General features: G+C 41.9%; 1 protein-coding gene across 4 annotated transcripts in view; it reads left to right on the plus strand.

Moving 5' to 3' along the window:
* Positions 1-13,433, plus strand: part of NOX4 (NADPH oxidase 4) — a 113,924-nt gene that overhangs the window by 63,956 nt on the left and 36,535 nt on the right. For all 4 annotated transcript variants that reach the window (XM_065632560.1, XM_065632568.1, XM_065632585.1 and 1 more), the window contains exon 13: positions 11,454-11,535. In XM_065632560.1, coding sequence (XP_065488632.1) covers positions 11,454-11,535 — 82 coding nt within the window. The remainder of the gene's footprint in view (positions 1-11,453; positions 11,536-13,433) is intronic.

Raw genomic sequence — 13,433 nt, forward strand, 5'->3', positions numbered from 1 at the left:
GTCCAGGGTTGCAATTCTGCTCGGTATTCTGCTCCCACCACAGGAGATTCTGAACTCCACCATCTCATGGTCACTGCAACCAAGGCAGCCCCCCACCTTTACTGCTTCAACCAGACCCTCCTTGTTAGCGAGGACGAGATCCAGCAGCGCACCTCTTCTAGTCGGCTCCTCCACCATTTGCATCAGAAAGTTATCGTCAATGCACTGGAGGAACCTCCTAGACTGAGGCTGGCTGGCTGAGTAGTCCTTCCAGCAAACATCAGGGTAGTTAAAATCCCCCATAACAACCAGAGCCTGTGACTGTGAGGCCACGCTCAGCTGCCCGTAGAAGGCCTCATCAACTTCCTCACCCTGATCTGGTGGCCTGTAATAGACTCCCACAACAGTGTCACCCCTGCCAGCCTGCCCCTTAATTCTCACCCACAGACTCTCAACTCGCTCCTCAACCGCACCTGGACAGTACTCTATACATTGCAGTTGCTCTCTCACATAAAGAGCAACTCCACCACCACGCTTGGCTGGCCTGTCTTTCCTGAAAAGGGCATAGCCATCCATGACCACATTCCAGTCATGTGAGCTGTCCCACCATGTCTCTGTAATTGCCACCAGATCATAATCTCCTGACCGAACGCAGGTTTCTAACTCCTCCTGCTTATTCCCCATGCTGCGCGCATTGGTGTACAGGCATTTCAGGGAGCGAGCCGAGTACACCGATTTCACCCTAGGGGCCTGGGGGGCCTCCCAGTCTTTATTGATTCCAGTGTGCTGCCCCACTGATGCAGGCCCAGCTACAACCCCATCCCCCTTCAAATCTAGTTTAAAGCCCTGCAAATGAGCCCTGCTAATTCCTGTCCCAGCATCTTTTTACCCCTGTGGGATAAACCTTTCCCACATATCACTGACCGGACTGGTGTCTTATAAAACCAGCCGTTATCAAAGAACCCAAGCGCTCTCTGTAAATATTCAGTGTATTTCAGGTTTTGGTCTGTCCCTCAGCACGGACCCCGAGGACAACTTAGCACCGTCGGTGTAGGTATTTGAACAACTCAGCTGTGAAGAGGTGAAAGCTGTTGTCAGTATTTTACAGATGCTGGACTGAGGTCAAGATGGCTTAGAGCTGTGATATGGTTAATGACCTCACTAACATCTGTTAAGCTCAGTGATTATCAACATGGTTCACAGCTGTGGTTGGAGAGAAGAGGGTAGATTGCAAGGGCTGAATGATCCCCCCGTACCTTAGATTACAAGGTGGGGAGTGAAGGTGAATTAACAAGGAAACGTTCTCTTTTGCAAAATCTTTTTTCTTTAGCATTTTTCCTTCCTCTCCCATCCCTGCCCCAACTAAGAGAAGCCAGTGTGCAACCTGCCCAGCATGTACAAAGCCCAGGGCAGGGCAGTGTCTTGATTGCGTGTTTATCAGCTCTGGGGACAGTTGCCTCCCAACCTGCTGTGTCCCCCTCCTTAAACAGGTCTGGGTTTGCAGTTTTATCCAAGGGTGACAATCAATGGAAGCAGCACAAAACATCAATATTCATTTTTTTTCCCATAAGCAGACCTGCTGATTATATCAGTTAGTGAAATTTAGGGTGAATTTTAAGAAAAGAGTTGGCACAAAGAACTAGAACATGTTTGGCAGTGATGTCTTTATCGGGTCATCCTTCGGTAGTCCAAAATTTGGTGGTGCTTCCCTCCTGTTCTGTTGTAATGGAGGAATACTTCGTCCAAGACTGGCCTGTTGTGTGTTTTGGTTATACAAAGCATTTTGTAGACACCCACCCTCAAAACCAGTGGCTGGAGATAAAGTATAATCTTATCAGCCTTAAATCACACCTTGTGTTGCACAGGGAATGGTTAATTAAATCTTGAATCTTATCTCATGTAACTGTTCCCTCCAAATTCTTTTGTCTTATCTGCTTTTACCTGGGAGGGAGTAAAGCAGATGGAGCCAGGCTCTCCTCAGTGGTGCCCAGTGACAGAACAAGAGGCAATGGGTGCAAATTGAAATACAGGAAATTCTTTTTAAGTGTAAGAAAAACTTTTCCACTGGGAGTGGTCAGGCAGAGGAACAGGTTGCTCAGGGAGGTTGTGGAGTCTCCATCCTTGGAGATATTAAAAAACTAACTGAACGTGGCCATGAGCAACCTTCTCTTGCTGACTCTGTTCAGAGCAGGGGACTGGACTAGATGATCTCCAGAGAGCCCTTCCACCCTCAACTATTCTGAGTTTCTGCAAAGTTATTATACAGTAATTTATTTGCGTGTTTGAGTATAATAATAAATCTGTGTCTGTATTAGTAAGAACGTGAAATGATCCCATGCTTATGGTCTAAACTAACACCAAATATGAATAGACAAAAGTCCACAAATGAGTTCCCAATGACTGGTGGTGTTTTTGTTATGGTATGGAATTTTAGCCTTGGATGGGATTAACTCCATCGTTTTGTGGCTGCCATTTAAATATGTTTGATGAAAAGTTCTTGTAGCTTGTTCAAATTTATAAAATATATTACATTTGTGAACCTATTTATAGACCTGACTAAAAATGCCAGTGCATGTATGCCTGAAGATACATACTGATGTCTGATAGATTTGGTGGCAAAATAATATACACAGCTGGAAATTATGTGACCATGACAGCCCAAGAATAACATTGTGGAGTCGTGATAATTATTTCCATGAAGACATCAGCTCAGTGCTCAGCAGCAATAAAGAGAAAAAGTATTAGGAGACTAGAGAATAAAGCAGAGGAGATGACTGTGCAGCTGGGTATTTCTGTGATGCTCCCAGGACTTCATTCCTGTGTGCAGGCCTGGTCTTCATCTCTCAGACAAGATCCTGGACAGGGTTCAGGAAGGAATGACAAAGATGGTCAAAAGCATGGAAAGCCTTCCAAACATGGGACAACTGAGTAGGCAGGGACTCTTTAGCCTGGAAAAGAGATAATTTAGGGGAATATAGCCATTGCCTACAAAGTCATGCATAACACTGGAAGAGTGAGTGGGTAGGGCCTGACTGTTCGTTCTTTCTAGCAGTATCAAAACGTTTGGCTATCAAATACGGTCAGTAAGACACTATTTCAGAACAAATGTAAGATGATGGATCTTTGTGTGTTATGTGAGAGACACATGGAAATCCTTGTCAGAGGGTGTGGAGTAGATTAGGAACTTCACATGGGGGACTGGGCAAATACTTTAAAGAGAAGTCAAGGCATTTCTTAATAGACAAATGACCTTCAGTGCAGGAAATCCGCTGAAACAGAAATTTTTGGAGACTGGGAAAGTGACAGCAGGAAGGTCTTACTCTGTGCTTATTATTCCATAGGCGACTGCATGTGAAGCAAGATATGAGGGTAGGAGAGCCCTTGGTGTGGATCAGTACAGCCTGATGAATTGTGGCTTTGCTCAGCTTTTTAGAGGCATAACCTCTGGAGTTTTGCAGTACTGGGTACTGGGTGCTATTGCCATAATTGCCCAGCTTCACTTCAGTCTTAAAATCCCATGTAGATTTTGAAAGGTTGGGCTTTCTCTAGTTTCTGTGTTAGATTACAAGTTACAAAGAGACAACAATATTAATCCCCGCCCCCAACCCCGCATAATTTGAGTCTTTTTTTTTAATGAATGTAAGGATTTTTTAGATGAAGTGTCACAACTTTACCTTAAAGCCAAAAAGGGATACACTGCTGCCTCATCATTTCTTCTGGCATGCTGTGAAAGACGCAAGTGCACCACTAGTGAAGAAAACGGCAGTGGCTCATGGGGAGTTCAAACAGCAAAGTACGGCCCTTCATGGCCAAAGGAACAATTGTAGAACTCAATGCTAAAAAAATCTTCATCAATAACATTTGCTTCAGAGCATGTATTCATTTTCTAAATGTAAAGTTACCATTTTGTGTTGATTCTAAACCTTGTTTTACTGTTGCACTTTGTAAGTGTCGAGCTGTGGAATGAACTCTACTGTCATGACAGAACTAGTCTTCAAGTGTAGTAAGTACCTCTGAGGAAAAAAAAAAAAAGTTTATTGATTAAGATGTTGGTTTTGAGCTCCAGCTCTGCCAGGGAGTTGCTGTATAACCTACAGAAGGATTTCTAACTCAGTGTTGAGTGTCAAGACTGGTTAACTGTGGGGTTGTGTCCGCTTCTCTTTACTGGCTGGCTGGGGAAGCCAGGTCTGGCAGCACAGCTGATGGGCAGTCTGGGTCACTCACTGCTGTCTTGTCAAGTTAGTCATACAAAACGCAGTCTAAATATGGTATTCAACATCTCTCTTTCCTGTTTTGAACCAAAGCAAGTGATGCTTTTTCCTTCCCATCATTCATCTTCCAACCTTTTAAGGTTCCTTGGGCAAGAACTGCCTTTTACTCAGTTCCTTTGTTGGCTGATATTTGGGCATACACATATAAATCATGCAATATGTGTGATTATAGTGTAAATGAAGGAGGTCTGTTTAGAAATAAACCTGTCTAAGCTAATTTTGACATAGTAGGTGGGATATTTTAAAGATATAAGAAAGCACTGAGAATTCCAGCAGGAAAAGGATAACCCGATGCCAGAATTGGGGAGGGAGAATGATTTCTAGCTGGTAAGCACAGAGCTAGAGAAAGAGAAGGAGCCGATTACTTTTTAGGAAGCAAATGCAGGTTAGGAGGGAAAGCAGGGTGTACAGACACGATCTTCAAAGAAAGGAGGACTATTCTGCAGGTTCGGAGTAACTGCAATGTTCACTGCTAACCTGTGTAATGATTAGTTATTTCCTTATTTTTTCTCCTTTGCTTAAATAAAATAAAATCCTGCAAAAGAAAATGTTGAACAGAAAGATGATCACTGTTTATTTACCTAGATTAGAAAATGAAGAGACTAGTCGCCTTTCTGTAAAAGCCTCTCTATTTTCCTTAAATAAAGACAAGCAGCAGGGTTTCTAATATAATTTCCAATTTTCTTGGTTTTTATTAGCTTTTAACTTTTTTTTTGTTAGTGGCTCTGTAAATGGTGGGCTCTAATTAGCCTTTCAGATGACTGATCAGGAGGGAAGGTAATGGTGGTGAAAAAAAACAGACTAATTAAACTCTGTGAGACTTAATGGACTGAGAATCATGGAAGTTCAAGCTGGTAAAAAAGCCTGTCTCGTGGTATCAGCAAAATATGTATGTTTTAGGGGAATTCTGAGGCTTATGATGTAATAATTTTGGAGCCTTTAGCTCATCAACATTACCTCATCATTGTTTTGTTTCCTGCCCTTTTAATCTGATGGGAGGATATTTGTAGCACTGACTATTCAAGAGGAGAGAAGTAACACTTCCTTAATTTCAGAAAATTTGGCCATTAATAAGCCACAGGTCAAACTAAAATATTGCATATTTGAGTTTTATGCCATCTTATTGCTCATCATAATTTTTTATAGCCCTTAACTGGCAAAAACTTCTTCCTAAATGCCTTTTCTTTTTACAAGGCACTAGGAACTACTTATGACAGCATTTCCAAATTTATGGAGCTTGAAAACAAGTCAGATTAGTGAGTCTCAAATCCTTTTAAATGTTCTCGGCAGTTTTAAGAAAGCTGACTTAATTTTTGTTTTATTTTTTAAAGTATTGCAAGGTGCTGAGGAGCAATTCATGACACAGAAGATGCTCCAGACCAGTCTTCATTTTGCATAACACTAGGCAGATTTTTTTAGTTTGAAATTGCAGGGCTTACAAGTGCCTATGTGGTGGAAGACAGAAATGAGGTTTGTGTCTCAATGAATGCAGAAGTCCTGTAGGTGATTACGGAAACATGATTGCAAAATATCCAAGTGCATTAGTGTCCCTGTGGAGAGACCTTTTGATAGACAGCTAAGCTTCTGGACCTCAATGTCCTGTACTGTATAACCGATGAGGCTATTCTGTTCTCCCATTCTCCGGTTGTTTTCCAGTCACATTTCTGTTTATATTCTTATGAACTTGGATTTAGAAAATAATCCATAAAACTCTCATTAAAACATCCTTGTTGCAATTACCATTAGTTTTACAGTGTTCTTAACTGAGTCGATTGTGTTCAATTCGACCTGCTTTTATTAGAGGTTCAGAGTGGTCTGAAGCTGCTGGGTAAAAGGTGGTTGGGATAAAAAAACCCCCGAGTATCTCAGACTTCAGTTATGTACTACCATGGCTTCATAGGTACAGACCCATCAAACTCTGAAAGAGGAAAGACCAGGAATTTGATTTTTCAAGACCCTTGGAACTCAATACGGTGACCTTGCTGTTATTTTCTGTTAAGTACTTTGTAACAAGGAGTAAGGAAACAAGGAGCCCAAGACCTGACTTTTAAAGTCAAACCTGACACAACTGCAGTGTGTGACATTTAGCAAGTCATTTTGGCATCATCTTTGAAGTGCTAAAGCAGTAAGAGCTTCAGGGGTGTGACAGCTTCAAAAAACAAGGCCAGTGCTCCCTGTGCCGTACTATCTCTGTCTACAGCATGTGAATAATAATGGGTTTTAATTCACAAGGATTTTCTGTACAAGTGATTTTTCTTTGGTTTGAGAGCCTCAGATATTAAAATATCATAGATTTTCCCCTTATTTCGCTTTCCACCTTTCTAATACTGTATCCTGGAAAAAAGGACACTTGATTTGGTAGCCAGTTTGAATGGGTTTCAGACCGTACACCCATTCTTGCTCACATTTTTCTGTCATTACCATTTACGTATTATACTGAGCACAACCTGATTCTTACTTGAGAACAACAATGACATGCATCTGAATATTTTAAAGGGAAAATGTCCTTTGAAATGCATCCTTCTGCCCTTGTAAATCAGCAATTGGTTTGTCAGAACAGATATTATAAAGAGGTTAGTGGGCATTTATACTGAGATTCCAGTATCTGACTTCTGAAAATGCTGAGCTGGCAGGGGGAAGGATGAACAAAGGGTGAAAAAGAGAGAAGAAGAATTAGATGAGAGACATGAAAGGGAGATTTATGCAAGAGAACAGATTAAATCTCTAAAGCTATCCACCACAAACTTTCTCTTCTCCTCTGTAGTCTACAGCCTCCCTGATTTAGGAGGACAGGACATAAAATTGTGTTATTACGTCCAACCTCTAGTCATCACAGGTAATCATGCGACACATTTAGCTAAGCATACATGATCCCAGTGAGACTGCCTAAATTTAACTGAGGACTTCTCATTGATCAAGGATTTGGAAGGAACTTTATAGTCAAAATGAAAACCAGAAGGAAATGGAGGCGCTTAGTATGTTGAAAAAATAAGTCTGAGCATAAGATGTGACTGTGCAACCATTCCTGATGTCTGTGAGGACTTGCTCCTGTGGGTAGACTTATGGGAGAGTCAGGGAGATGATGTCTGCAGTGTCACACTCAGCAGAGTGACAAAATAATCAATGGCATAATTGATCTCGGAACAATGTAAAAAGTCATCAGGAAACTAGCTAGTACATACACTAATGCAAATTGCATCAACAGAGAAGATAATTGCAGATTTTCAGAAGTAAGCCTTTTAAAATGCAAATGTTATTCAAGTGTTGTTAACAAACCAGACCAAGACCTAGCCAAAAAGCATCCCATTTCACAGAATCACAGAATGGTTGGGGTTGGAAGGGACCTCTGGGGATCATCCAGTCCAATCCACCTGCTAGAGCAGGTTCACCAGAGCAGATCACGCAGGAATGTGTCCAGGTGGGTTTGAATGTCTCCAGAGAGGGAGACTCCACAGCCTCTCTGGGCATGTTCTAGTCCTCTGTCACCCTCAAAGTCACCCTCTGTCACCCTCAAATTTTAGGTACTAAACTGTAGGAAGTGATGGAAAAGACTCAATTATTGGGAGATGCCTCTCTAAAATCATCCAAGTAATGATAAGATTGTCTGTGACTTGATTAATTTCTGTTGATTAACTAGTGATTCTAAATCAAAATAAGTTAAAAATGCTCTAAAAAAAAAAGCCTTTCATTTGTTGTTGTGGCATGGATTAGAAGAAAATCTTCATGTTTTTAAGAAATTCTGCCCTTTGGAAGGCATCGTGATATTTTCTTTCAAATTGAAAAGCCTTCTCTTGTCAAGCTTTAGGCTTCTGATATTCCCTTTGGTAAGAGCACCAGTATGTTCTGTCAGTAGCTGCCAAAGCTCTCGTCACCTCCCTCTTCGCCTTGCTGGATAGTCCTTAAAGGCAATAATGTCATCTGTACCAGTGTGACTTCTGTACTGTGCATGTGTATGTATAATGTGAGAATATCATAGACTTGAAGAGTGAAGCATGTACACAACAGTCCTATGGGACGAATTAATCCTGAAGACTTCTCTTCAGGGTCCCATTTCTCTTAAGAAGACTTAGAGGACGTGGAGGATACATGCGCTGGAGGAAGTTGTAGGAGATGTGTGCGAGATGAGGTGGAACGCTACCATATAGCTTAAGTGTTGCCATGGAAAAATGAGTAAAGTCATATGGTGAAAAGAAAATACATCTGCCTGGGAAATTTGCCATAGCGTGGGGAAAAAAATAAAAGTTGACTTTAACTAAGACAAGATCCAGCCGGGAAGCTGTTTAGGCCAATTTCAGATGCCATAACTTGGCTGTTTTCACTCCAGTCCTGGCCAGCCCTGTCACATTACTATTCAAAATATTTTCAAGATTGCGGCTTGTTGAATTGAGTCCTGGAGTGCAGCCAGGTGGCCTGGATCAATGGGAAAGGGCAGCAGCACAAGAAAAAGAGTCATGGAGGAGAGCTTAGAGATGGAATATGGCTGTCTGCCTGGGTGCTGTCCATCTCGGGCAGGACAATGGGAAGACACATGTCTGCACCCTCCCTGAGGTGTGTTTTTTCTCTCCCGGAGAGTCACAAGCCCTTTGCAAGGTCTGCCAAACCTGCCTCACTCACACGTAATCTGTTGTTGAACTGAAGAAGAGCCTGTCTCCCCACACTTTCAATTGCTGCTACACCTGGTTATAGACCCTAAAGAAATAAATAAATCAGACCACCTCAAAGACAAATCCTTAATCATGGTGACTTGCACCATGTTCTGGAGGTCAAGAATCTCAAGGCATGGAAGGAAGTGCTATTGTTCAGGGTTTGCCCTTCCTCTCATTCCCCCACCAGGCACACACAAAGGCTGTTGTTTTTCATATGAAGCCTTTTTACAGTGGCTTGAGTCATGTTGGGAGATTCCTGGGGTAGGGGTGGAAGTTAATGTTCTCGCTCTGACGCATACATAGTGGGATATTTTGCACCAGTGAAAGCTTTCTGAAACCTTTCAGTTCTTGTCCAGACACCTGAAGATCATATCTTCTCATCTTTAAGGATGACAGGGTACAACCAAGTACAGCATATTGCCATGTCACTAGAGGACTGCAAAAAAAAGTGTCTTCTTGAAAATTCAAGAAGTGGTCAAAAAGTAGCTGTAATGGCAAGCTTTTTGTCCAGACAGTGAGAGAGCTGTTCCCTGAAAGACTCTTATTGAGTTTCACTTCCCTCTTTACAGCATTGCATTTATTGTTGTTGACCACATCCGGTCTCTGTCCAGGTTAGGTACAGGGAAGGCTAAGTTACATTTTGAAGATGTGGTAAGAATTTTGGAGAATACAAGTGCTTAATTCTTCCAAAATTGAATCTGAAGAGTTGTAGAAATGAAGGAATGAATATACTCTGTACCAGCCCTTGTTTCTTCACTGGCAGATCTCAGAGATGTTTGCAATACATCTTATGCAGCAGATGAAAGACTGTATCAGACCGAGACAAATGACCTTTAAAACTGAGTTTTTCTTCTGAATTTGTTGTGCTTTCTTCAAAGTATTATATTATAACTTTATAAAGTTTGTTTGGTTTTTTGTTTGGTTGGTTGGTTTTGGTTTTTTGTATGTGTGCGGTGTTTTTGTCATGTTTTGGGTTTTTTTCCATTTTCAAGGCTACATAGCAGAATTATATCCAAATTAATGGAGTTTACTTATGATGACATGACAGTACATAAAACAATGTTAAGAAAGCCATCATACTAATCTGTAAGAAGCAAGAAAGCTACCATGGTTCCTTTTTCAGAGTTGGGAGATTCAGGTTTTTTCTTCACTAATTTTCCGTCGCTTGATTTCCTTATCTACAACCCCAGTGTTAGAGGATATTTTGAGATGCACAGGGATATAAGAGGAGGAAGGACTATACCTAGCATCAGGTTCAGTTCCCAGAATGAATAACTTATATGGAAAAGATAGCTAGTTCAGAGAAACCCATAGTACAGCTACTACACACGGCATAGGCTACCAGCTGTGGTTTAGCAAATGAAGGATAAAACCTGTAACCTAAGGCTTCAAGATACAGTAATAAGGTATTGTGAGAAGAGTAGGAGATGGGAAGGGCATCAGCAGTGTCCTACTTTTCTGTGCCACTGGAGGACTGGTTAAATAAAAGTTGCAGGTGATGAAAGGAAGGAAGGAAACGGAGCATGTCCCGTGCTATGGAGAGCTACAGGGTGTGATAAGGGGATTTGGCCTAGGTGGGAAATTCCCTTCTATCCCTGAATCTAGATATCAAGTGAATTTTGAAGAGGTTCCCATCTTCCAGAAACTGAGGAACTGATACTAGTAGAAGCTCCTACAGATCCCACTTAGGTATTGCATTTAACAACCTCTAGAGAAAGGCATCAGAGAAAGGCAGCCACATAAAACACAACCACCCCTTCGCTTGGTGGTCAGACAAAAACCTTACCTGCTGCAGATGATCCTGTAATGCAGGTTTTAAAATATATAGTAGTCAACAAAAAGCAATCATCCCAACCATCCTTGAAAATACCAATGAATCAGTTACCCAAGGATTCCTACTGCAGTTTAATGTAGAATCACAGAATCGTTCTAGATGGAAGATACCCTCAAGATCATCAAGTCCAGCCATAATCTGACTCTAGCACTAAACCATGTCCCTAAGAACCTCATCTACACGTCTTTTAAAAACCTCCAGGGATGGCGACTCAACCACTTCCCTGGGCAGCCTTTTCCAATGCCTGACAACCCTTTCTGTGAAGAAAAATTTAGATTAATTAATTAATCTATGGTTTTTTAGACTACTGTGATCCTTGAATGACTGTTGAATTCTTAGTCACTCCTCCTTTCTGTTTAGACTAAGCTCTTCAAGGCAGGGACTGTTCATGGCTCTCTGTGTACTATACCCAGAAGACCTGTATGCAGACCTCAGAAACTTGTCAGCACTACTAGAATTCAATATTGGATGAAAAAAAAAAATTAAAAATATTATTAAGAGTGTTTACAGGAAACAGTGGTTTCTTGTCTTAGCAGCAGTTTTGTATGAATATATAGATTTTATTCCCTATATATTTAGCTTTATCCTCTGGTAAATGTTGCTGGAGAAGAGAATTCACTGATATTACTGCTTGCTTGTGGCCTGAACTTATAATGCAGAGTCACAGTCTGGGTTTTTTTTTTTGTTGTTTTTTTCTTCTTTTTTTTTTCTTTGTCCTGACAGAAAGATTTCGGGATTTACTGCTTCTGCATTCAAATCAAGATACAGAGATTCTGCCCATCTTTCAGCAGAGGCGCTATCCCAAGTAAGTGAGATTGTCTTCTTGGGAGAAATAAAATCTTTTATCTATTTGCAGCGAGGGAGAGCGAAGCATTTATAGCACTGTACATGCTTTTGGTATGAAGTCCCAAGGCAGAGCTGTCGGGGAGCCACGTTGCACTGAGCTTTGCAGTTTTTCAGCAGTGTCAGGGAGAAGCAGCCGTGCTTTGCAAGTGTGCTCAGCTGTCAGTGGGGAGGTGGTGGTGGAAGTGCAGACGTTAAGTCTCCCGGATCAGTGTCTGGTGGAGCTTTGTTTCATGTGACATGGTGTTGACATAGGCAGATGTTTTGTCAGGCTAATCTCAACTCTTGTCTTGTGGGATTCCATCATTTATGGTGACAGATCCCCTTGGATTTTAACAGACTCCCCTCTGGAAGCCTCCAAGCACTAGAAAACATTTTTTTCCCCTTTTTATGGCAGGAAAACAGAAAGAGTAGTGTTGTGTGTTTAGGAGGTCTTGCATGTAGTGAGTATCCTGGATAAAACCTCTTCTCACAAGTGACATACCTGAACGAAACAGTAAATGCTCCTTGTTAATCACAGAATCACAGAATGTCAGGAATTGGAAGGGGCCTCAAAAGATCATCCGGTCCAATCCCCCCGCCGGAGCAGGAACACCCAGATGAGGCTACACAGGAAGGTGTCCAGGCGGGTTTTGAATATCTCCAGAGAAGGAGACTCCACAACTTCCCTGGGCAGCCTGTTCCAGTGTCTGTCACCCTCACTGAGAAGAAGTTTCTTCTCAAATTTAAGTGGAACCTCTTGTGTTCCAGCTTGAACCCATTACCCCTTGTCTTACTGTTGGTTATCACCGAGAAGAGCCTGGCTCCATCCTCGTGACACCCACCCTTCATGTATTTATAAACATTGATGAGGTCACCCCTCAGTCTCCTCTTCTCCAAGCTAAAGAGCCCCAGCTCCCTCAGCCTTTCCTCACACGGGAGATGCTCCACTCCCTTCAGCATCTTTGTTGCCCTGCACTGGACTCTTTCCAGCAGTTCCCTATCCTTCTTGAACTGAGGGGCCCAGAAATGGATGCAATATTCCAGATGTGGTCTCACTAGGGAAGAGTAGGGGGGAAGGAGAACCAGAATACACCCCAGGATGCCATTGGCCTTCTTGGCCACAAGGGCCCAGTGCTGGCTCATGGTCATTCTGCTGTCCACCAGGACCCCCAGGTCCCTTTCCCCTACACTGCTCTCAATGCTGTCTCTCTTAATATGTTGGTTAAAAGAAACAGTCACTTTCAGCTAAGTCTTGAAAAGACGCAGCGAAAGGGAAAAAGAAGAAATAGCCCTTGCGTTAACCATGGACAGAGTGAGCAATAGGATGGGCAGAGGGAGAAGAAGGGAAAAGAATGTCTGGAGCCAGTCTAGCAATGATGATGGAAATAAGCAAAGCTGTTTATTATAGTTAATTTGGAAACCTATTGAAGACTATTGATATGTCCTAATTTCCCTAGAGGTTGTCTTTCAAGTGAAACAGTTGTGTTCAGCAAGGTGGAAAATCTGTTCATCTTTATAATAGTCAGTTTTTTTGCTTCCCTATGCTCGTTTTTATTGGGAGGTCAGTTAACAGAAATGAAGATAATGAACAAGACAGATCTCATAAATCAGTGTTCCTTCATTGACTTCAGCTGAGCAATGGCTCGTTGTACTACATAAGGATCTGAGCAGTAAGGTCGTTTTAATGAGACATTGTCATGGGGCATGAGCTGGAGCTTGTAATGCTTAAGGAAATCCTAAGAATGTGGAAGGTCAAAACCAGAGAAATTTTAGTACTTACTTAGCTGAATAGCTTGACTAAGTGAGGCTTAGTAGGTAGAAAGTACAAAGTTTGCATATATTTAAAAGAAATATATCCGAAGGAAGGAGATTGGAAAG

This window comes from Caloenas nicobarica, chromosome 1 (genome assembly GCF_036013445.1).
Source record: "Caloenas nicobarica isolate bCalNic1 chromosome 1, bCalNic1.hap1, whole genome shotgun sequence".
NCBI lineage: Eukaryota > Metazoa > Chordata > Aves > Columbiformes > Columbidae > Caloenas > Caloenas nicobarica.